Genomic DNA, 22,855 nt, shown 5'->3' on the forward strand with positions numbered 1-22,855 from the left:
ATAAAAAAATAAATATTTGACCCAGTTTCGAAGTATATAAGCATTCCAAATCGTAAGTACATTCTTCTTGTCCCTTGTCCCTTGTCCTTCTTCTTTTGTAGTTTTGTCCCAATAGACCACGCCTTGAAAACTTCAATTCGTTCAACTAAATTAAAAATGTCTGCTCCAGTTATCCCAAAGACTCAAAAAGCTGTTATCTTCTACGAAAGCGGTGGTGCTTTAGAATACAAAGATGTTCCAGTCCCAACCCCAAAGCCAAATGAAATTTTGATTAACATCAAATACTCTGGTGTCTGTCACACCGATTTACACGCCTGGAAGGGTGACTGGCCATTGGACACCAAATTGCCTTTAATTGGTGGTCACGAAGGTGCTGGTGTTGTTGTTGGTATGGGTGCCAACGTCAGAGGTTGGAAGATTGGTGATTATGCTGGTGTTAAATGGTTAAACGGTTCTTGTATGTCCTGTGAAGAATGTGAATTGTCCAACGAATCCAACTGTCCAGAAGCTGATTTGTCTGGTTACACCCACGATGGTTCTTTCCAAGAATACTGTACCGCTGATGCTGTTCAAGCTGCCAGAATCCCACAAGGTGCTGATTTGGCTGAAGTTGCTCCAATCTTATGTGCTGGTGTTACTGTTTACAAGGCTTTGAAGTCCGCTGACTTAGCCGCCGGTGAATGGGTTGCCATCTCTGGTGCCTGTGGTGGTTTAGGTTCTTTGGCTGTTCAATTCGCCAAGGCTATGGGTTTAAGAGTTTTAGGTATTGATGGTGGTGAAGAAAAGAAGAAGATGTTCCACGAAATGGGTGGTGAAGTTTTCTTGGATTTCAGATTAGAAAAAGACATGGAAGCTGCTGTCATCAAGGCTACCAACGGTGGTGCTCACGGTGTCATCAACGTTTCTGTCTCTGAAGCTGCTATTGAAGCTTCTACCAGATACGTCAGATCTAACGGTACTGTCGTCTTAGTCGGTTTACCAGCTAATGCTTACTGTAAATCCGAAGTTTTCTCTCAAGTCGTTAAGTCCTACAAGATTGTTGGTTCTTACGTCGGTAACAGAGCTGATACCAGAGAAGCTTTAGACTTCTTCGTCAGAGGTTTAGTTAAATCTCCAATCCACATTGTCGGTTTATCTACTTTACCAGAAATTTACGAAAAGATGGAAAAGGGTCAAATTGTTGGTAGATACGTTGTCGACACCACTAAATAATCGATTTGCAATGCCTAATTTTTAAATTTTTATTTGCAGTCCTTTTCTTTTATTATAATGTCTATTTAACGATACATAGCGATTTTACTTAATAACAATTTTATTTTGAAATTTTAATTTTATTGATACATAACTTATCACACACGTAATAAGCTCGCAATATAATTTGCAATTCAACTTGTACTGTAATTAAAAATACACTACATGCAAATCACATTTAACATCCCATTTCACCCTCTTTGTAGAATTCCTATAAATATCCTTTCCTCCAATATTAACTATACAAATAAGTAATCCAAGAAATAGGCAATCCTTGTTATAATTTGCCCAGAACAATGGTGCCCGGGTGTACACGTCAGTAATTACCACATTTGGGTATCGAGTCGTGCATTTTTTAAGGGAGGCACGTCTCTATTTTAAAATGAAAAAAGAAATAAAGAAAACCCCCCACGAGACGCCCCGGACACATGGGGAGCCGTACCACGTGTGGCAGGAGACACCCGAACACCGCACTATATTCTACAAAAGGCTGTGTCGGTAAATGGAGGCTTCTAGTAGGTCGGATCTTGTGGTAGATCCAGCTTCAGCTTCATCTCCAGATTCATCTCCAGATTCATCGTCAGTTTCATCTTGAGATTGATGTATCGAGTAATAACTTGCTGACGAGATATTTTACTTGCAATGTACTGATTGTTATTTTTTTATTATTATTATTATTATCATCATGACAATCGTCACTCTAAAACACATCTGATGGAGAAATATCCCACATCTCATATCGCATCACACATCACATCACATCACCTTCTCCATAGATTTTTTTGATTATTCTGATTGAGGGGAAGTTGAAAAAAATGATTTATGCATGCATTTGTCTGAGAGACTCCCGGGACCCCTAATCAAAGTTTGCTATTTGTGTGGGTGAGTTTTCTTTGTATATTCGGCTGATGCAAGTATTGAAGTTTTTTTAACATTGTAATGTTATGGCAATGCTAATTTTTTTTGTTATTATTAATTTTTTTTGTTATTATTAATTTTTTTTTTTTTCAATGAAGATTTGTGATATTTCAATTTAGTTTTTACACATATAAAAAGCACAGGTTTTTCTATCATATTCTCATACTTAAACATCTCTCTTTCATTATGACTCAAGACTCCAGCCTTAATACAATCCAAATATTTCATATATTCACGATCACTTAATCTCTACAAAAAAAAATGTCTGCCCCAGTTATCCCACAAACTCAAAAAGCTGTTATCTTTTATAAAAACGGTGGTCCATTAGAATACAAAGATGTTCCAGTCCCAACCCCAAAGCCAAATGAAATTTTGATTAACATCAAATACTCTGGTGTTTGTCACACTGATCTGCATGCTTGGAAAGGTGATTGGCCATTGGATACCAAATTGCCTTTAATTGGTGGTCACGAAGGTGCTGGTGTTGTTGTTGGTATGGGTTCTAATGTTAAAGGTTGGAAGATTGGTGATTATGCTGGTGTTAAATGGTTAAACGGTTCTTGTATGTCCTGTGAAGAATGTGAATTGTCCAACGAATCCAACTGTCCAGAAGCTGATTTGTCTGGTTACACCCACGATGGTTCTTTCCAAGAATACTGTACCGCTGATGCTGTTCAAGCTGCCAGAATCCCACAAGGTACTGATTTGGCTCAAGTAGCCCCACTTTTATGTGCTGGTGTTACTGTTTACAAGGCTTTGAAATCTGCTGATTTAGCTGCTGGCCAATGGGTTGCCATCTCTGGTGCTTGTGGTGGTCTAGGTTCTTTAGCCATTCAATTCGCTAAAGCTATGGGGTTGAGAGTTTTAGGTATTGATGGTGGTGAAGAAAAGAAGAAGATGTTCCATGAATTAGGTGGTGAAGTTTTCTTGGATTTCAGATTAGAAAAGGATATGGAAGCTGCTATCATCAAGGCTACCAACGGTGGTGCTCATGGTGTTATTAACGTTTCTGTCTCTGAAGCCGCTATTGAATCTTCCACAAGATATGTCAGATCCAACGGTACCGTTGTATTGGTTGGTTTACCAGCTAATGCTTACTGTAAATCCGAAGTCTTCGCTCAAGTCGTTAAGTCCTACAAGATTGTTGGTTCTTACGTCGGTAACAGAGCTGATACCAGAGAAGCTTTAGACTTCTTCTCCAGAGGTTTAGTTAAATCTCCAATCCACATTGTCGGTTTATCTACTTTACCAGAAATTTACGAAAAGATGGAAAAGGGTCAAATTGTTGGTAGATACGTTGTCGACACCACTAAATAATCGATTTACAATTCTTAATTTTTAAATTTTCATTTGCAGTCCTTTTCTTTTATTATAATGTCTATTTAACGATACATATTTACAAATTTTATTTCTATTTTTATTAAACTTTATATATTTAGTTTACTCTCAGAGACCAATTATTGTTTTACGATTCATTTCTTTTCAATATTAATTTGTATAACTTTAACTTCATCTGCTTCATCTTCAATATCTACCTCATCATCTTTAATTTCCATATTTATTTCATTATTTTTATTCCAATTCTCAATGTCATTCTCATTTGCATACTGATAGTACTGAGCATGTGTAATTAATATTTCTGTTAAAAAATAAATGTATCCTGAATTAATTAATGTGGTAGCAAATATATAAAAATATATTATAAATCCAATACTAATTCCCAAATATTTTTTTTAGCCAATTGAATTTCATTATTGGAATCATGATAAACCACGAATTTATTTAAGTAAAAATATGAAATGTAAATACAACTCATAATTAAACTTGAGACACTAACCAAAATACATGTTTTAAATTTAGTCAAAGGATTACGATTAAATTTTCTCAAATTTTCATCTTTAGGTGGACATTTGTAACATTCCTTGTATGTATGTTGGAAAAATTTAGGAATTATATCTCTATAACGCCGTTTATACTGTAAATAATAACCAATGAAAAAATATGATATGATTAGATTTAATCCAAATAAAGCTATACAAATGTATAATAAAAAATCAAATTTTGTGGGATTTTCGTTAATAATTCCACAACATTTTAATGACATTATAAGCCCAGTATGAAATATCACTAAAAAAAATTCACTTAAAAAATAATTTATTGGCGTCCAAGATGTATATTTTTTTTCTTTACCTTGTATATTTTTTGGTCGATTGATATTTTGAAATTGGCAATCATTATCATCATCATTATCAATACTATCATTAAAGTAACTGTTCTTTGTAGTATAATTAAGTTCAATGTTTTTCCATGAATATTCTCCTTCTAAGTTGTCTATACTATTTTCATCGATATAATGATAAATACCTTCATCATCAACATAAAATTTCATTTTACCCTCTCCATCTTCATTTACTTTGGGATATCCATCTTCAATATACTGTAAATATACATCAGGGTATAAACTGTTTATACTTTGCATTGACATTTTCTTTTCTTTTTTTAATTTTAAATTTAAGTTAGAAAATAATTTATCTTGGAAGATTGAATATTTTTAACATAATTTTGATTCATCACCATTCCCAAATTTACAAGGAAAAAGAGAATTCTTACTACAACTTATAACCTATTTATATAGTACAGTAAAAATACAACAAAAGCGAAAGGAAGTTCAAATATTGTAAAGAGAAAATCCCTTTAGAATATCAATTTACTGTCACATTCGTTTTTTTATAAGGGTTATATAAGCTTAAAGTTGTTCTTTCGGATAAAAAAAATAAGACTAAAAAATTCAATTAATGCCAGAAAATAATGAAATATTTTTTTTTCTTTAAAATTCTTTATACTTCTCCATAAATTGTAATAGCATAGATTGAAGTTACATTTTATTTTTATTTTTTTTTCGTGATAATTCGATTAGCAAAATAAACCAACAAACAAATCTATTTATTAGATTTACGAACATTTTATAAAAAATTTAAATAAGTGTATTTATTTATTACAACTTTTTTTCCAATTTTAATAATACCTAAAAATTGTGTTTTGATTGCTCCATAATAACTCTAAAACCAGAATAAACTAAAAACAAAAGATCAAGTAAATAGATGGTGAATGCGGATAATAATCCTAAAGCAAATAAATATAATTCATTGGAAGATGTTTTTATATCAATAATTCTGTTATCTGAAATCATTAGACAAAGACCTACCAATATTTTTATGACAATAATTGCAATTGGCCCATAAGTATCTAATTCCTCATATTCTATTTCAGATATTTTCAGCTTTGCAGAATTAATATATCTATAACAAGAAATTGGAGGGTTTAGGAAAATCTCCTCATTAGTATAATGATGTAGGCAACTTAAATTTACTAAATCAACAAAGAGGGAAAATGAAAATACTGACATAATAAATTTATTTGAATAAACAACATCAGTATTACTATTATAAATCATTGAAAAACAAATTGAAAAATTAATTGTGAAAAATAAAAACATTTCAAAAAAAACACAACAAACAAATTGAAATTGTTCTACACTTTTTTTAATTTTTATCATTTCATTATTTGTTGTTGTGAAAACACTTTTATCAATATTTTCTTCTAATAGTTTTAATTTTTGGCGCAATTCGAAGTCATTATCATCATAAATATTATCATCGTAATTAATAGCATTTGGGTTTGTATCAATTTTATTTAATGTCAAATTACTATCAGCAGGAATTATTTTATTATAGAAATCATTATTACATTTATTTTCATTTTGATCAATTTCTGTTTTATTATCACAAATATTCCTTTTTACATCATTTTTTGTAATTCTTTGTTGTTTATCTGTACTCTGTCTTACAACAGGATAATATTTTGGAGTATTTTCTTTAATTTTTTGAATAGTTTTTTTACAATCTAACTCTGATTCTGTTATTAAAACATCAGCTAATGTAGAATTTGATTGCAACCCATTTGAAAGAGCTACATTTAAAGATTGGTTATCATTAACAATGTCACTCTCTCGAAGGTTATATGTGTTTATACTATCGATTACTCTTTGTTGTTCGTCAATATCAATGATTACAAATGAATCATCGATTTGCGTATTTGAAGACATTTTTATTATATTTTTTTTTTATTATTTTTTTGTTATCTTTTTTGTTATACCTGTTTTTATTCTCTAAAGCCAACCAGTTTTTTTGATACTTGGTTCTATTAATAATATAGTTATGTTTTCTTTTTTTATTATGTTAGTTTCACTAGAAGTCTTGTTATGTAAATTCTTTGTCATTGATTAGAACCCCAAAAATTGACTTTCCTCGTCTTCAGCGGTAAATTGGGATCGGTAAACTCAAATACAAAAAAAAAAAAAGAAATAAAAAAAAAACTAACAACAAATAAATAAGATGAAAAGTTTAGTATTATTGAAAACAATAAAGTTATACACGTATTTGGAAATGACAAATGAGAGGTAGCAGCTCTCATTTGTCAAAACTTTTTAAAAAGTTTAGATGAGGATTTTTTTTTTTGCAAGATTAATTATTCCTGGTTTCTTCTCAAGAAGAACAATCAGTAAGAACGAGTAGATATAATTCAAAAAAAAAAAATTAAATACAAATTTCATCCTGATATATAAATAAGTAATCAAAACAAAAGTACATTCTTATGATTATATATAGTGTTTGGATTCAAGGCTATGTTGAGAATCAAACCAATTCTCGGAGTTTTATTTTTCTATTTCTCGGAGTTTCTTTATTTGAAGAGAAATTGAAATAATAATGATTATAATAATACTTGCCACTGTATATGAAATTTATAGGCTTATACATATAAGATCTTGGGACAACTGAGAGGGTGCAGACCAGTTTATATAATTTCTTGATGACAGTTCGTAAATGGCGAATGAAATTGCATCTATTTTTGTGCAAAATATATTAGAAGCATGCCCATACTTGGGATCAATCATGACAAGTGGATTTTAGTTACACGGTACAGATTTCATCTGAAAGATTAAAGGTAATTGTGAACGGAATTTGTATTATAACAACGAGTCAAACACCACCATTAACAAAATGACGTTCATGATTTTTTTTTACCAATACAATTTTGAATATTTATTTTACATAGCTTATTCTAATAACATTGAAAATCATGAACTTTAGCTTAACGCATTTACTTAATAAAAAATACGTATTATATCTTCACAGTTAACCGCCGCTCAGATATTGAATTTTTTTTTTTTACACAAGTATTACCAAACCATTTGACTCTTTATAATCCATTTGACATAAAACAAAATAGCCATTGATTAGATATACCTCATAGAAAGTCTACCCCCCCCATCGGTATACTTTCCTGGACAGACCAACATTTAATTCCTTATAGAAATCTCTAAAATATCCATATACCACCAAATACAGATACCATTACTTGACAAGATTAGTGAACACTGCGTACTCTTACCCCTACCTCTACCCTTCCCAAGACACCTTACCGTTACGAAATCTGTAATACACATAGACCTATCTACAAACTCTCTACCAAGACTAAACCGTACTAATCTATTCTTGTGAGCCCAGCTTCAAGATCTGACTTATGCTATGTTCATTGGCAAATTTGACTAACTGGGTCAACACTTCTCTACCATTTTAAGGTACCCAAGAGCAAATAATATTATCAAAGACAAGTATTCACCATCAACAAGGGTACTGCTAGACACACAAGGAGTCGAGCCTACTCTATATTTCTGTTCCCCTTTTTTCCTTTATTTCTAGCCCTCTTTAGCAATTTTCCTGCTAATAAATATTCCGTCACCGGCGGTAACAGTCTTCTTAAAAGAGTTAGAGGGTCTAGGAAAAAGGAAGTATATACGGTGACTTCAAACAAGGCAAAAATGACAAACCAGTCTGAGAAACGTTATAAAAACATATGAATTGCAAGTTATTGCTTAGTCGTAACGTTTTTAACACAATTAGGAAATACAACTGCAACTATGTTACAAGAAGAGAGGGGGTATCCAAAAAAAAAACAATTAAGATTTATCTTTAAGTTTGATGTTGTAATTTAAAAAAAAAATCAAGTTGCATTGCTCATTCTATACCAAAAGGGATAAGATGCATCAGGCTCGCGTGATGGCATTACAATCCTTTTTACAGTTTTACTTTAAAGATTGATATTTGATATTAATATTCCAACAATTCCATATACCGTTAAGCCTCAAAATCAATTTACTAGGGTTTTAAGAGTTTGTATATAAAAAACATGAAAAAACCAATACCAAAAAAATAAAAAACAAAAAAAAACAGGCTTTCAATTAATTTTTATTTTCCCATCTAATAATATAAAATTCGTCACTGCCATAAGCTTATCCAATGCAGCACCCTTAATTTCATATGTCTCATTATTTTATTTATATTTTAAATTTGACACGTATCATGCTTTAAGAATTCGATATTACATAACCAATTCGTATAGGGCTTTTAGTAAACCCTATACGAACAACACGAAAACCCTCGGTTATTAAGTTTTTTCCTTTTTAATCCGAAAAATGAAATTCTAAATTTCAAATTTCAAATTTCAGAAATTCAAATTAAATTTCAACGGCATTCTCTATGAAACCCCTTTTAGAAAAATATTCAGACTTATTGATAATACAGGATATAATGATAAATTACATTTTTGGTTGTATAATGAAAATTGTGTATTCTTAAAGACAGACCTGAATTCTGGAATTAGTAACATCTTTAAAGGTTATTTCCCTACAAACTCGTATCTTGTGGTGGATACTTCAATCAATTATCAAACATCTCCAGGGCCTGGAGTCTTAACCTTTAGATTATTATTGCTATTGCTATTATTATAATTAATACTATTTTTATTTTTTTTATTTTTTTGTTATAGTTTCTTAACCTACAAATATTCAAACATATTACCAATTATTTTGTACAATAAAACCAAGATATTATTATATTCATCGACTTTCCACTCTGATCCATATTTAGCCCCGATACATTTACTAACATTGACTTAGTTTCAGAAATAAATGTCCAATCAATCGTTAACTTTAACATATGCCCTGGTACCTCCTCATTCTAGAGAGTCTCAAGATACTCATATTTTACCAATTACCAAAATATTATATCCAAATCAGTCCCATTTAAAGAACCCAGGGGACAATACAATCTCCAATGATGATTTCTATTACTTGACATGTTCACGGGACGGTTCCATTATAAAACATAATTGCAATTTCGATGGTGTACCAATTAATAATAAACGTATGCTAACACACTCGGATTGGGTTACCGACATCATATGGGGCCCCAACATGGATACTTTTATCACCGTCTCCAATGATTTCTCCATCGTTTTGCATCTATTAAATAATTCATTAGGCACTTGGGATATTAAAATCACCGGTGACCATGATGATTATATTAAAGCAATCGTACACGTCAAGAGTAGCGATGATGCAGAAAATTTTATATTTGCCACTGGTGGGTTGGATAAACTGGTTAAAGTTTGGTCGTTGAACAAATTAAATAATGAAGTCACATTGGCTCATACGTTTGATAATTCACAGATCAATGAAACTGGTTCAATTTATTGCATGTCGTCCCCACAAGAAAATCCATTTGAAATTCCATATGATTTAATTGTTGGTGATTGTAACGGGAATTTGATATTTTATTCATGCCAATCAATTAAAGAAGTTTATAGACTGAAAAATGTACACAAAAGCAATATCAAATGCATGAAAGTGTTGGATCATTCTACAAGATTAATAACTGCTGGTGCAGATGGTTGTATAATAATATGGGATATTACAATAAATGATGGACCTCCCAAAAAATTGGGCCATTATAAATGGAAACATTTAGTTTGGTCAATCTATGGTGAATCTCTGGATGATTTATTTATTGGTGATTCATCAGGCTCATTAGAAAGAGTTAGTTTTACTGATTTGAAAAAACCAGAAATGCTAACAATATTTGATCCAAACAATTCAAATCCTCATCGTAATCATCATTCTGAAGACCCCAATTCAACAAATAACAACAACACGAATAGTAATACTAATAATAATAACCAATCTATTGCCAGTCTAAATAAAAAAACGGGTGGTATTTTGGATATTTGTGTTCTACCAACTACTAATACTATTTTATTTTCATTTTCTTCTGATTCAAACTTGAATAAATTGGATTTAAATTCTAAGAATTTAACTATTAAGAAAGGTGGGTTTGCCTTAATTAGATCTTCATTACTGACAAACAGAAGACATGTTATAACAGAAAATACAAAGGGACAAATTCAAAGATGGGATATTATTTCTTGCCAATTATTAAACACTTTCCCACCAATCGAAGGAAGTTTTGATGAAATCGTAATGAAATATACTTCCAAGGAAATTTTAAATCATTGGTGTGTTGTGTCCATTAAAGTAGGTATGCTATTTATTAAATTAAGCCCGAGATTCTTAAACACTGAAATTTATGGTTCAGCTCTAAAAAATTACAATATAATTAATAACATTCATGTCAATGATGATGAAAGATATAATGTCGGTAGAATCCTTGTAAATTCTTTATTCAATGAATTTATCTCTTATGAAATCGCAAAGGATAAACTTTATAGAAAGGCAATTATTTCCAAGAAAAAAGATACTTTCTTCCAAAATAACAATAACAATCCAACAAATCTAAACCCAAATCAAAGTTCAAATTTAAACCCAAATCAACCTTCAGGTATAATAAATAATCAAACTACACATTTACCGTCTAGTCCAAATGTTTGCAATTTTGCCAATTCAAATAGCTCTTCAGAATCTTTTAGAGATAGGAAAAAGAGCCAACCTCCATCATCATCACCATCAGCATCTCCTTATTTCTTTAGAAGAAGTTCAACACCATCACATAAGACACCAACAGTTGCTGGCAATTTATCAAACAACTTGTACTCACAAACTCGAGAACATAATACGGCTACTACAAACTCTAATGTAAATGTAAATCACTTATCGTACCGCCTAGACAATAGTACAAACAATACCTATGATGATACTCTTATTTCAACACCAAACAATTCCTTCCATGAAAATTCAGCTAATACTACTCCAAATAAGCCAACATTTTCTTTACCAACATCTCCCACTATTGCTCATACTCATGGTCCTCCAATGAGTGCTAATCCTAAGAATTTAACAATTAATACTATGAGTTATTCAACAGACTTAAAGACATTAGGTGACCCCAAGAATGGTATGCATCATGAAAGATTAGAATCTCCTCTAAATACCCCTCAAGCAAATTATCAATCTCAAGGAAATATAACATCTCCTGCTCTTATAGGTAAAAAAATAGGCTTGTTTAACAATGATCATTCACCTTCTGCTACGACTCCTTCTGGTGCACACTTGAGGTCACTTTCAACTGGTGAAAATATTCCAATTTATTCCCCAACTCCAAATTTAATTAATAATGATAAATTGATTGATGCCACAGATCGTTCATTTGGGACTCCATTAGACTCCAATCATAATAGCATATATACCAATAATGCAAGTAATGACTTTAGTAGTAATGCCCCCTCATTACCGGGTGAAACTGATTTTGAATCTTCCAGGGATTCTAGTTTAGGGCCATTGCCTACAGAAACTCCCGTAATGCAAAGATATGAGAGTGCCCTTTCATTAGCTGCTGCAAATAACAGGGCTAAAAACAATGAAATTAAAAAAGTCAATTCCTATATGTCTATGGATATTAAAGTTACAAATTCAAAATCAAAAGAAGAATATATGAGCGATTTAATTAATCGAATGCATGAAAATTATAGAACTCAAATCACAAGCAATTCTTCAACTTTAAAAATTTTGTCTAAAAAATTACCAGATACCAAAATTACTAGAGATTTAACCTCCCCAATAATTGAAGTTAAATCTAGTACATTAATTATTATTCAGAGTTGGACTCCAAATTGTTGTGGCGGCCGTGTTGTGTTTACAACTCCATTACCACCTTCAAGAGTATCCTTATCCGGGAAAGAAGTGTCAAGAAAGTTAAGTGGATCAGGAAATAATGCAATTCCTGAAGAAGAAATCAACAATGATACATCAATGATAAATGATGTCGAAAAACTAAACACTTATGATTTTCTAGATTATGAGAATGGTAATGCCGTTAATCGTCGGTCAGTCTTTGAACAATTAGAAGCAAATCTACCATACTGGTTTGGTAAGGTGTTATTAAATGATGCAAAGGTTGTAAAAGCCCAAAAGAAATTAAATTTTATTATTGAAATTTGGTCACCACATAATGATGCTTCTCATGATAATACTACAAAGAAACACATAGAGGAAACTACTAAAAACAGTTCAACATATCACAGTATGTTGAAATTTGCTAGATCAAAATCTAATGGTGGATTGACGGAAACGGATTTGCCAAAAATTCAAGAAAATAATACCAAGCTGATTGCTCCTGAAATGATAAAGGTTAAGAAAATTAAGCTCTACATTATTGATAGATTTGAAGGTAAAACACCTGAAATGCGTAATAAGACAGATCCAAATGAATGGCTAGAATTGCTATGCAGAGGCAAAGTTTTAGACAACGAAATGACATTAAATTCTGTGAAAACCTTATACTGGAAGTCCCAGAATGATATTGTTATCCAATATAGAAGAAAACCAGCATGTTGAAGATTGTACAATACAAATATATATATACATATATATAGAATACAAATATACTATACGAGATTACCCATTAATTTTTTAAAGAATTTGCTGACGATTTTTTTTTGTAAGTTTCCTGCACTCACTTATATTCATCTCAGCATTTGATGTATTTTTAACAAAAAAAGAAATAAGTATAAAATTTACTTAGTTTTGTTAATGTTTTTATAATTCTAAATTAAATCTAATTAGAATGGAAATTTGTAACTTGATTTCTAGTAATTTAAAACATTTATTATCTATACTTATCCAAATGATAAACCATTATCTATATAGGAAAATACCATCTAAAAGGTAAGAATGACGATATTAGTAAGTAATCCTTTATTTGAAAAATTCTCCATCTTTTTAAAATAAGAGGCGCTACCATAATTAATATGCTTATCAATAAGCGATATGCGAAGAATAAGTAGAGATGCTAAGGAAAACAGGTATAGGAAAAAGTTGAAAAAGTTATTTGTAAGCTAGAAAACTAGTGAAAATTTTCTGTAATATAATACTTTTACCTTTTTTTATCCAACTACCACTATTCAACCGATATTGTTTAAAAGCAGCAAAAGTCATAGCTATCGTTATTCTAAAGTCAGATCTGAAAAAATATTTCGAATTTAATCATAGAAAATAACAACTACAATTTCAGCCACAACCACACCTACAACAAACATATTAAATTATGGCTTGTATCAAATCATTAATAATAAATTTTTTATCATTGACTTTAATTCCATTAGTTCTAGCGAGTTCCAATAATAATGCCTCTATTATAGATACTCCGAAAGTTGTAACTCATGTTAGTAATTTAACTTACTTCTATGATTTAGTTAATAGTCAAGAGTCTTATACAGTGATCAAATATTACACTACCTGGTGTAGCCACTGTAAGCATTTAAGTCCAATTTTCGAAAAGGTGGGTCAGCAATTTGGTAACGAAGGTAAAAAGAATATTAATTTTATTGAAGTTGATTGTGATGAATTTGGATCACTTTGCAGAAAATTAGATGGATTTCCCATGATTCAATTAATTAAACGCAGATTAACTCCAAATCCAAATGTTTTGGCTGATATTGATAAAGAACGTCTTTACAAACGTCTATGGATTAAATTCAAATATGCCTTTAAGAACCCAGATTGGAAAATTGATCATGAATATTCTGTTTTTTTCCAAGGTAAAAGAAATGCTGAAAATATTTATAATTTTATTGATGTCTTGATTCAAAATCACGAAAATTATTCGATGGTAAAGAAGGTTATTGATAATAAGTTTGTTTGTGAAGATGATAGTGCATGCAAAATAGGTAAAACGTTCTATCAAGACATCATCGCACCAATAGTTCATTCTGAAACTTCTTCGAAGGAAAGTATTGCTAAACATTTGATCGACGAGAGAGAAAAAATTGACTTGAACGCTGAACTACAGAATGAAATTAAAAAATTACAAGAAGGTATTGTTGATTATTTTATAGATGCTCTAGGTGAAGATTATTTCATGGAAGAAGCTTCCAAAAATGAGGTACTAGAAAAGGAAGCTCCTCAGAACGATGAATTGTAAAAAGTCCACCTATTTTTTAAATAGTTTAAACCTATTGATTCTCTATTTATCTTTTTCTATATCGTAGTGTAATCTTAATTATCTTTAAAAATTAAGGATAGTTCTGTTTTTATTTTTTGAAAAGTTTAATTTTTCAGGGCGGGCGCTCCTAGTGAAACTTTCACTTAGATCATTTTTGAAAATAGTTCCGTAGGTACATATTCCTGATAAAAGTTTACGCTGACATAATTCTAATTTACTATTTCCTTGATTTTAAGGCTAAAGAATGTATAGTAAATCAAAAAAAAAATATATATATGTACAGCATAACACCAACAAAAATATTGTACAAAAATATTGTACAAAAATATTGTCGCACGAAATGGTGCTTGCAAATGACAAAAGTGTGAGTGATAGAATACCAAATACCATAATTCATACGACCAATGCTAGCAATACCATCAACAAAGATGGAATTTTCCAACTCCCAAGACATTCTGGCTTAGATCAACCTATACTAACTCACAATGAGTATTCATCAATATCGGGAACTAGAACTGATATCAACTCTACTAAAACTAACAGTAATAGCTTCTACGAATCTGTTCCAAACCAAAATCGCCAAAATATTTCATTACTAGCCGAAATAGTTTCCCCTAACAACGCCATAACTATACCAAAGTTAACATCAAGTGAGAAAAATAGCAATAAACCAACATCAAATGATAATTTTATATCTCAGCATCCTTATAAAAGAAGAGTGGTAAAAGCTTGCTACAATTGTAGAAGAAGAAAGATTAAATGTGATGCTATTGACCCATCAAAAAATAAATGCTCAAATTGTCTTAAATTAAATAAAATTTGTAGCTTTTCAGAAAATGATGAGATTAACACACCTTTCAACATATCCCACAACAGTACCAATAACAAGAAGCAGAAAAGCAATCCACCAATTCATTCATCAAATATTCAGCATAGTATTTCAGGAATACATCCTGATACTAATTTGCTGAGTGAAAGATTGATTGTTTTGGAGAATTCTAGAGATAACAATGATTTGGATCGCAATCGAACTAATAATAATAATAATAATAATAATAATAGTAGTAGTAGTAGCCAACAGAGTTTGCTCACGTTGAAAAAAGGTTTCTTAGTAAATAATGACTCTAAAATAGAATTATTGGGGAATAGAATGGATTTACTAGATAAAAAATTCACATCAGCGATTGATAGATTGGCAAATTTAGAAGGATTATTGCTTCAGTTACTTCAAAATAATAAAAATAAAGAGGCAGACAATGGTACGAAGAATGATATAGTACATAAAAAGAAACAGTATTCAACAGTTATATTAACTGTACAAAAATTAGATTGGATCAAAAGAAAGTTATGCCCGTCATTGACTGATATAGAATTTATCACTCCATTAGAAAATATGATCAATTTATCGATGAAAACTCGTGTAATTAGCCTGTTTAAAATCAAGCAATTTACAGAAAAAATATCTGCTTCAAAAGATGAAATTACGTTTGAACTTCCATCTAAAGAAGTAAGTAAATATATTCTAGAAAGCTTAAATTTTACCTTATTAATGTCTATTGCCCATTTAGCGAGTGCAGATGAATGTGCTTATTTGCTGGATAAATATTATAACGAAGGGGTATCTAATATGACTTATTCAGAATTATTACTATTAAATGTAGGAATCTGTTTGGGTTCAAGGTATACCACGGAGATAAATATGAACGAACCACCACCCTATTATTTCCATGAACAACACGTAGATATCAAGGATAAAGACCTACAACTTATAGAAGAACAAGCGTTCTTAAATTCAATGTACTATTACAAAAAACTATCGGTTAGTACTATGTCAACTAAATCACTTCAAGGATGTGTTTTGCTGTTAAGATACCTAGAATTTAGTGTGAGTATTGAATTATCTTTAAATGTATTTTATAAAATTCATAGATACGCGATATCATTTGGGTTTCATAAAAAAGAATTTTACGATAAATTTACTCCTCAAGAACTAGTTAACCATCTTGCTATCTGGTGGGATTGCTATGCGCAAGATATTTATTTCTCATATGTACTTGCAAGACCACCGCTTACAGTAGATGAATATTCTGACGTATTGGGCGATCCAATTTTTGAAAAAGCTATTAAAATGGTTATTGGGGATAGATTAAATCCCAACATATTTTCAATTAATAGTATTCATGATCTTCTAAATTTCTCAATCAATTTTTTTGATTGCATTCCTTTATTCTTCGATTATTATACTTTAAATTTAATTAAAATTGAAAAAGCAATTTTAAAAGATAATTTTTCGATGTCAGGTGTAAATTGTTTTACACCTCAAGAAATATTTGACAATGCTCTCAAAAAAATTGAAGCTTTAAATGCTTGGGAAGCTCAGTTGCCGCCTTTATTAAAGTTAGAGACACATAAACAATATCTATCTTTAATTTATTTACAAGATTCAGCAGGTGATCCTGATTGGCATTTCAATATTGCGTGCTATAGAGTTCTAAAGATACACTTTAGATTTCTATACCAAAAGATACTGCTTGCATTATTCATAAGATCCTTCATAATAGATAACATGGAAAATTTTAATGGTAAGTATATCGATACTTTCCAGTACTTCAGAAGGGAATATGAAACATCATCTTTAAAAATGCTAGAACTATTTCAAGATACAGATTATAGAGATTGGATGAGAGACGAAGTGCTATACCACTTTTTTACTGGTGTATTTGTTGCACTAATGGATTTAGTAGAAAACATAAATACAATCCCTAAATCCAAAAAAGCATATATTATAGGCTTAATGCAAACTTCTGTCAAAGAATCAATAAGATTAGGATTAAAACCAAGAACGGGCAATTATTTAAAATGGAATATGGCAACATTCATTTTTGCTTTTTGCCTAGAGAAAATAATTGCATTTAACAACCAAAATTCTACCGATAGATCTGATTTTATTACTCCAATTATCGATTACAAAGATGGTTTAAACAATTTGTTTGAACATTCCATGAAAGAATGTTTAAGGCTCAATGCTTCACTAACAGAACAAACTCTGTACGATTTTGAACAAGATATTAGCATGGCTGATTTGTTTACACCCTATGATAAAATTGATAACGAAACCAAAATTGAATTTGCAAAGAAGATATACTCAGGATTTGGCACTTTTGAAAAATTAGGGAAATCTGCTTTACTATGGAAGTATTCAATAGCAAAAGAGCATGATATTTCAACCCAAGATCCATCATTATTTAATACTACCATTTCAACCTCATCTGAAACTATCTATGATACTTCTTCGAGGGGCAGACTACCATTCGATAGAGAGTTTTTCTTGGAAAGATTATTCTTAAAGATAAACTTTTCTAAACCTCTTTCAGGGGGCACCTAAAAAGGACTTCATACAGTATACAGTCTATTTTTATTAACCTTAAAAACATAATATTAATTTCAACTAGAATATTTTATCTAAATTATGTCAGACATATTTAATTATATGTATTATTAATTATTTAAATCTAAAATAATATTCAGCGACTAATTTCCAGATCCTTGAGTTGAAACTTTACGATAAAGACCATTTATTTTCTTTTTAATCTGACACTTTTCTGCTTCTAATTCCTTTATCGAACTCAGTAAGTTGTTATTTTGCATTTCTAGGTAATTAACTTCATTATTTAGGAACGTATTTGATCTGTCATAATATGAATGCTTTGTAAATATTTCCTCAAGCATGATCCCATTTACATATTGATTAAAGAATTCAATAGTTAGTTCTTCACCTTTTTTAATATCTTCCTGATCTAGTTTTTTATGTATATCTATTTTTGCCAAAAAATCGTGGATTGTCTTAAGGCGATCGACACTTAAACTAACAGTATCAGGTATAAAGTTCTCATATATTTTAAACAATTTTGATAAAAATGTATTTGTTTCGTAACAGAATATATTTAAAAGGTTGAAACGATCAACAGTGGTATCTCTCATATATCTAATGTTTTTCAATTTTTCAACTTCATTTTTAAATTGTTCTTGAATATTGTAATTTTCATATTTTAAGACATCATATTTTCTTCTCTCATCATTTAATTTCGATTCTTCTCCCTCTAGTTTTTCCTTTTCTTTGCTTTCCTTACTAATATCTGCAGATAATAAATTTATTAATTCTAAGAGTTTCTTTGTTACAAAAGCATGATCTTTTTCCAAAATTCCATACTTATACTTCAATTGATCTAGCTCATTATTTAACAAATTATTTTTTTCATTCTGTGCAGTTATTTCATTTTTGATTTGTTTAATTTTTTCCAGTTCATTGTCTTTATGACTATTATATTTACAAAGATCTGAGTGTAATTTTTCCTTCTGCAAATTTTGCTTATTTTCATGAACTAATATCTCTTCATCTAAACGCTTTAATTTATTTTCCAAATTATTCCTAATTTTTAATTCTTCACTGGTAATTTTTTTTTCTAATACTTGTTTTTGAAGAGAATTGAAACGTACATTAAATTCCTTAATCTTTATCTCTTTATCCTCATTTCTTTTATTTTCAACAATTTTCAATTTATTTTTTTGATCTAATATATTTTTTTCATTTTCTAACTCTTGTAATTTAGTGAATATAAATTCTGTTATTTCAAGAATTGTAAACTCTTGGATATTATTTAAAGTTATAAATTCTTCCTTCGTAGCTTCATTACTGCTCTCATTATTAATTTTTTTTCTGTTGTTCTCATTAGTTTGAATTGATTGTAATATTTCACCGAAATATTTAAAAATTCGAGAATCCTTATCAAGTCTTAAGTTATCAAAGTTTGACGTGTTTTTACAAGTAGGTAGTTCATCATCTATTAACTCTGATTCATTTGAAATGTTTGCATGCTTTTGAAAATCGGTAGACTTTTCACCCTCTGTAATATAAGAACAATTCTGCTCGGATTTATTGTCACCTCCATCTTCAGGAGTTATTGGGGTGCTATTAAAATATTTACTTGCACTTGCAAAAAGGTAATCATCAGATGATGTTACTGAAATTGGGGATTTATCAATATTGACAGGTTTGAATGTATCGATATTGGAACTTGCCGTATCGGATATATCTTGCACATTTATTGAATAGATTTCTTGTTCGTTATTATTTTGTTTAAAGATTTCTTTATCTAGATTAGGAGATATCTTTTTAGTATAATCATTATTTTTTCTTACAATTTTTGAAAACATATCTCGTAGTATACCTCTCGAATGTGGCTTGGATCCTGCAGTCGTTGGCATATTATTAGCATCATCATCATCATCATCATCATCATTATTGGTTTGTGTATCATTTTTATTTGAATTGGTATTGCCATAATTATTGCAATTAGCGGTATTATCATTGAGTCTATTACTATTTTTCCCTTTTAATGTATAAGATGAAGTGCCATTGTCTGACAATTCCATATTCTCAGAAACATTATTTTTCGCAACAATTCCATCTTCTTCACTATCATAAACAACGATTGAGGCATTTTTTTCTAACTGAGATTCTAAATCACTTTTTTCTCTTTTGATATTATTCAATTGTAATTCAATACCCTCACTATCGCTTGAACTATAGTAAGAATTACTGTTCGATTCTTCTTCAATTGGAGTATGACCTTTTACCAAGTTAGGCAAATTTTTAAAAGAATTTCTAGTCCTAGAAAGTGAATCTAAAAATTGTCGTTTTAATTTATGATCAACACTAGGTATGTCAGGTAAAGGTGTATCCATTTTGGGCATACCTAATTTCTTATCATGCACAAACATTTTACTCTTTAGTAAAAGTAAGCTTTAGAAATATCTATCTATCCACATACATATACATACATACATACACACACACATATATATATATATTCAATGAATTGTTTTTTTTTTTTTTTATTTTATTCAGTCTTTATTTTTTGTCGCAGCCTAATTTTTTTTGTGGCACAAATATAAACTTTCTGTCATACCTAAACATAAGCATTTCGATAATTGCGTAATTATTTTAATAGAGGAAATATTTCTTAAAACAGGTAAAAGAACGATAAAGCATTCTTGTATCTAGATATCTTACGAATATTTAATTTAAATTAAAATAAGGCAAAAAAAAGTGCAATAAGAAAGAATAGAGAAAATAAATTAAAAAGAATAAAAAGAATAAAGCAGGGTACTAATCAGTAGTAAAAAAAACTTTAGAAAAGTGAAGTAATTACAAAAACTAAGGTAGTAAAAGTAATAACTGATTAGTATATGCAAAATTTAGGAGATGTTAGGGGCTTGAAATATGAAATTGTATAATTATTATATTAAACGGTGAGTGTGTTGTGTATTGTGTGTGAATGTTATGGAATGTTAAAAAAAAGACTTTTGAAATGGATGCAAATTTAAAGAAACAAATAGAGTAAAAAAAAATTACAAAAACAAGATTAAACATTAGATGTTGTATTTTCATCAGTTAACTTAATCTTTTTAGAATTATAATAGAAGAATTGGATGAAAATTACACCATCCATCAAAAGAGTACCTGTGCTACCAATTAACCACGAAGCATTAAGAATTAAATACTGTTTGGATCTGGAGATGATTAAAACAGAAAAGATAAATGTCGAGTTACCTAAGAATGCAAATAAGAAAAATAAAAATGAAATTCCTTCACAAGATTTTCTTTCAAAATTTAGTAATATTTGTGGTACTCTTGAACCCAGATACAAAACAGCACTAACGTAACCAAAAAGTTGTGCTAAATAATTCATATGAGTAGATGGTGGAGGTGGGTTTATACTATTGGGATCTTTATGACAGTATGATATATACCACGATAAAAACCCTGATAGTATTACTGATGATACTATCAAGAATTCACGGAACCCATATTTAGCTTCTTCTAAAATTATCTTATCATCATTATCAGAGGGATTTGCAATACCTCCATTTAAATTATATTGAACTGCGTCATTTTGATCTAGTAACTGTTGGTCAATAATGATGGTATCATCCTGTAAAGCACCAGAATATGAATGCCTCGAATGCCTAGAACGTGTGTGTCTCAATAACGGTACTTCTTCATGGAAAACGTCTTCTAATACATTATCCGTGATCGGATTTGCAGGCGATAAATGGACAGGATCGATAACTACTCCATCATCTTGATCATTATTCCCATAGAATAGACATTGAATCAATAGGACAATATCTGCTAAAGTATAATAGGCAGCTAATATAACCATGGTTGGTAATAAATGTTGCATTTGAGCACCAACAACATTAAATACATCCCCAGCAAGCCATAGAACAATGAAAAGTAATGATAATCCTTCTGAAGATTTTCTATAGAAATTTTCATAAATTTGTGGTACAAACACGATTACCCAGCAGGCAATAGATATACTGCCTGATATTTCACTCAAATTTCTTGGTGTGAATTCAATCCTTCTTAATGGCATGTTTTAATTATCTTTTCTTTTTTTAACTAATTTTTCACTAGATAATTTTCTTTCTTATCTAGTTTCGTTTGATTTTAGACTTATTGTTTTAATAGGTTGTGCTTTTACAGCGTAATATGTGTTGATAACTTTTTTTGTTACTTTTGAAAAACCTTACAGCCTTCCAGAATAATTTTCATATTCATTTGCATACTTCAAGTTTAAATAAAAGTATTATTTAGTAGAATGCTAACAAACCCTTCTCCTCATCTCTCGATTTTGGACCGGAAAATTTTCAGAAATGCTTAGAGGAAATTCCCGACGGCTATATAGATAAAACGGAAAATCCCGTCGGAAAAATGTCCGGGATCTGTAGTTTGTGTCATTAATCTGGAGAAACAATTTCCTCTATAGAAGAGATCATGTCACGATTTTAAAGAATAAATAGTCATTTCGAAAATCAGTTGTAAGAGTCATCAATATTAATTTATAGCTGGCTTCCAAAGTATGGAATGAGTGTACAGAATATAGTTTTATTACTTTTGATTGGACGGCAAATGTTTGTTTCAAAGCAGCATTTATATATATTTATCTTTCTTGTAGATATGTGTGTGAAATTTGGTAATTGTGCAAGCATAGAATAATTGAGAGGGATAGATAGAACCTACTGAAGAGAGCACTCATATAATGCCATACTAATTCCCAAGTATTCATTTTATATCTGTGTATTATTTCTCCCTTAACTGAGTTTGAAATTTATCTCATTGGATAACCATTCTTGTTCAGATATTAATAGTCCAAGTGGTTAAATACTTAGATAGAATAACATAATATAATACAATATAATATAATATTATATGCTCTTTATTATGCTAGCGTTTCATTATAAACGAGGTATTGAATTTTTTTGAAGAATTTTGAAGCACGTGAATTTGAAAAAAAATCAATATTAGTACTGGATCTATATATTCA

The 22,855-nt window shown here is 30.2% G+C and overlaps 9 protein-coding genes across 9 annotated transcripts; 5 read left to right on the plus strand and 4 right to left on the minus strand.

Moving 5' to 3' along the window:
• Positions 1-156: 156 nt before the first annotated feature.
• Positions 157-1,212, plus strand: TBLA0E03430 (zinc-dependent alcohol dehydrogenase; the record flags this gene model as incomplete). The annotated part of the gene is made up of 1 exon (XM_004180868.1): positions 157-1,212. One exon carries the CDS (start codon positions 157-159, stop codon positions 1,210-1,212), a length of 1,056 nt encoding a protein of 351 aa, XP_004180916.1.
• Positions 1,213-2,430: 1,218 nt separating this feature from the next.
• Positions 2,431-3,486, plus strand: TBLA0E03440 (zinc-dependent alcohol dehydrogenase; the record flags this gene model as incomplete). Its single annotated transcript, XM_004180869.1, has 1 exon — positions 2,431-3,486. The coding sequence occupies one exon, from the start codon at positions 2,431-2,433 to the stop codon at positions 3,484-3,486; it is 1,056 nt and encodes a 351-aa protein (XP_004180917.1).
• Positions 3,487-3,868: 382 nt separating this feature from the next.
• On the minus strand, positions 3,869-4,654 carry TBLA0E03445 (uncharacterized protein; the record flags this gene model as incomplete). The annotated part of the gene is made up of 1 exon (XM_004180870.1): positions 3,869-4,654. One exon carries the CDS (start codon positions 4,652-4,654, stop codon positions 3,869-3,871), a length of 786 nt encoding a protein of 261 aa, XP_004180918.1.
• A 540-nt stretch (positions 4,655-5,194) lies between these two features.
• TBLA0E03450 (uncharacterized protein) lies at positions 5,195-6,274 on the minus strand (the record flags this gene model as incomplete). The annotated part of the gene is made up of 1 exon (XM_004180871.1): positions 5,195-6,274. One exon carries the CDS (start codon positions 6,272-6,274, stop codon positions 5,195-5,197), a length of 1,080 nt encoding a protein of 359 aa, XP_004180919.1.
• A 2,925-nt stretch (positions 6,275-9,199) lies between these two features.
• On the plus strand, positions 9,200-12,856 carry TBLA0E03460 (uncharacterized protein; the record flags this gene model as incomplete). Its single annotated transcript, XM_004180872.1, has 1 exon — positions 9,200-12,856. One exon carries the CDS (start codon positions 9,200-9,202, stop codon positions 12,854-12,856), a length of 3,657 nt encoding a protein of 1,218 aa, XP_004180920.1.
• Positions 12,857-13,565: 709 nt separating this feature from the next.
• Positions 13,566-14,441, plus strand: MPD2 (protein disulfide isomerase MPD2; the record flags this gene model as incomplete). The annotated part of the gene is made up of 1 exon (XM_004180873.1): positions 13,566-14,441. One exon carries the CDS (start codon positions 13,566-13,568, stop codon positions 14,439-14,441), a length of 876 nt encoding a protein of 291 aa, XP_004180921.1.
• Positions 14,442-14,706: 265 nt separating this feature from the next.
• TBLA0E03480 (uncharacterized protein) lies at positions 14,707-17,847 on the plus strand (the record flags this gene model as incomplete). The annotated part of the gene is made up of 1 exon (XM_004180874.1): positions 14,707-17,847. The coding sequence occupies one exon, from the start codon at positions 14,707-14,709 to the stop codon at positions 17,845-17,847; it is 3,141 nt and encodes a 1,046-aa protein (XP_004180922.1).
• A 146-nt stretch (positions 17,848-17,993) lies between these two features.
• Positions 17,994-20,243, minus strand: TBLA0E03490 (uncharacterized protein; the record flags this gene model as incomplete). Its single annotated transcript, XM_004180875.1, has 1 exon — positions 17,994-20,243. One exon carries the CDS (start codon positions 20,241-20,243, stop codon positions 17,994-17,996), a length of 2,250 nt encoding a protein of 749 aa, XP_004180923.1.
• A 644-nt stretch (positions 20,244-20,887) lies between these two features.
• On the minus strand, positions 20,888-21,904 carry YPQ1 (cationic amino acid transporter; the record flags this gene model as incomplete). Its single annotated transcript, XM_004180876.1, has 1 exon — positions 20,888-21,904. The coding sequence occupies one exon, from the start codon at positions 21,902-21,904 to the stop codon at positions 20,888-20,890; it is 1,017 nt and encodes a 338-aa protein (XP_004180924.1).
• Positions 21,905-22,855: the final 951 nt, after the last annotated feature.

This window comes from Henningerozyma blattae, chromosome 5 (genome assembly GCF_000315915.1).
Source record: "Henningerozyma blattae CBS 6284 chromosome 5, complete genome".
NCBI lineage: Eukaryota > Fungi > Ascomycota > Saccharomycetes > Saccharomycetales > Saccharomycetaceae > Henningerozyma > Henningerozyma blattae.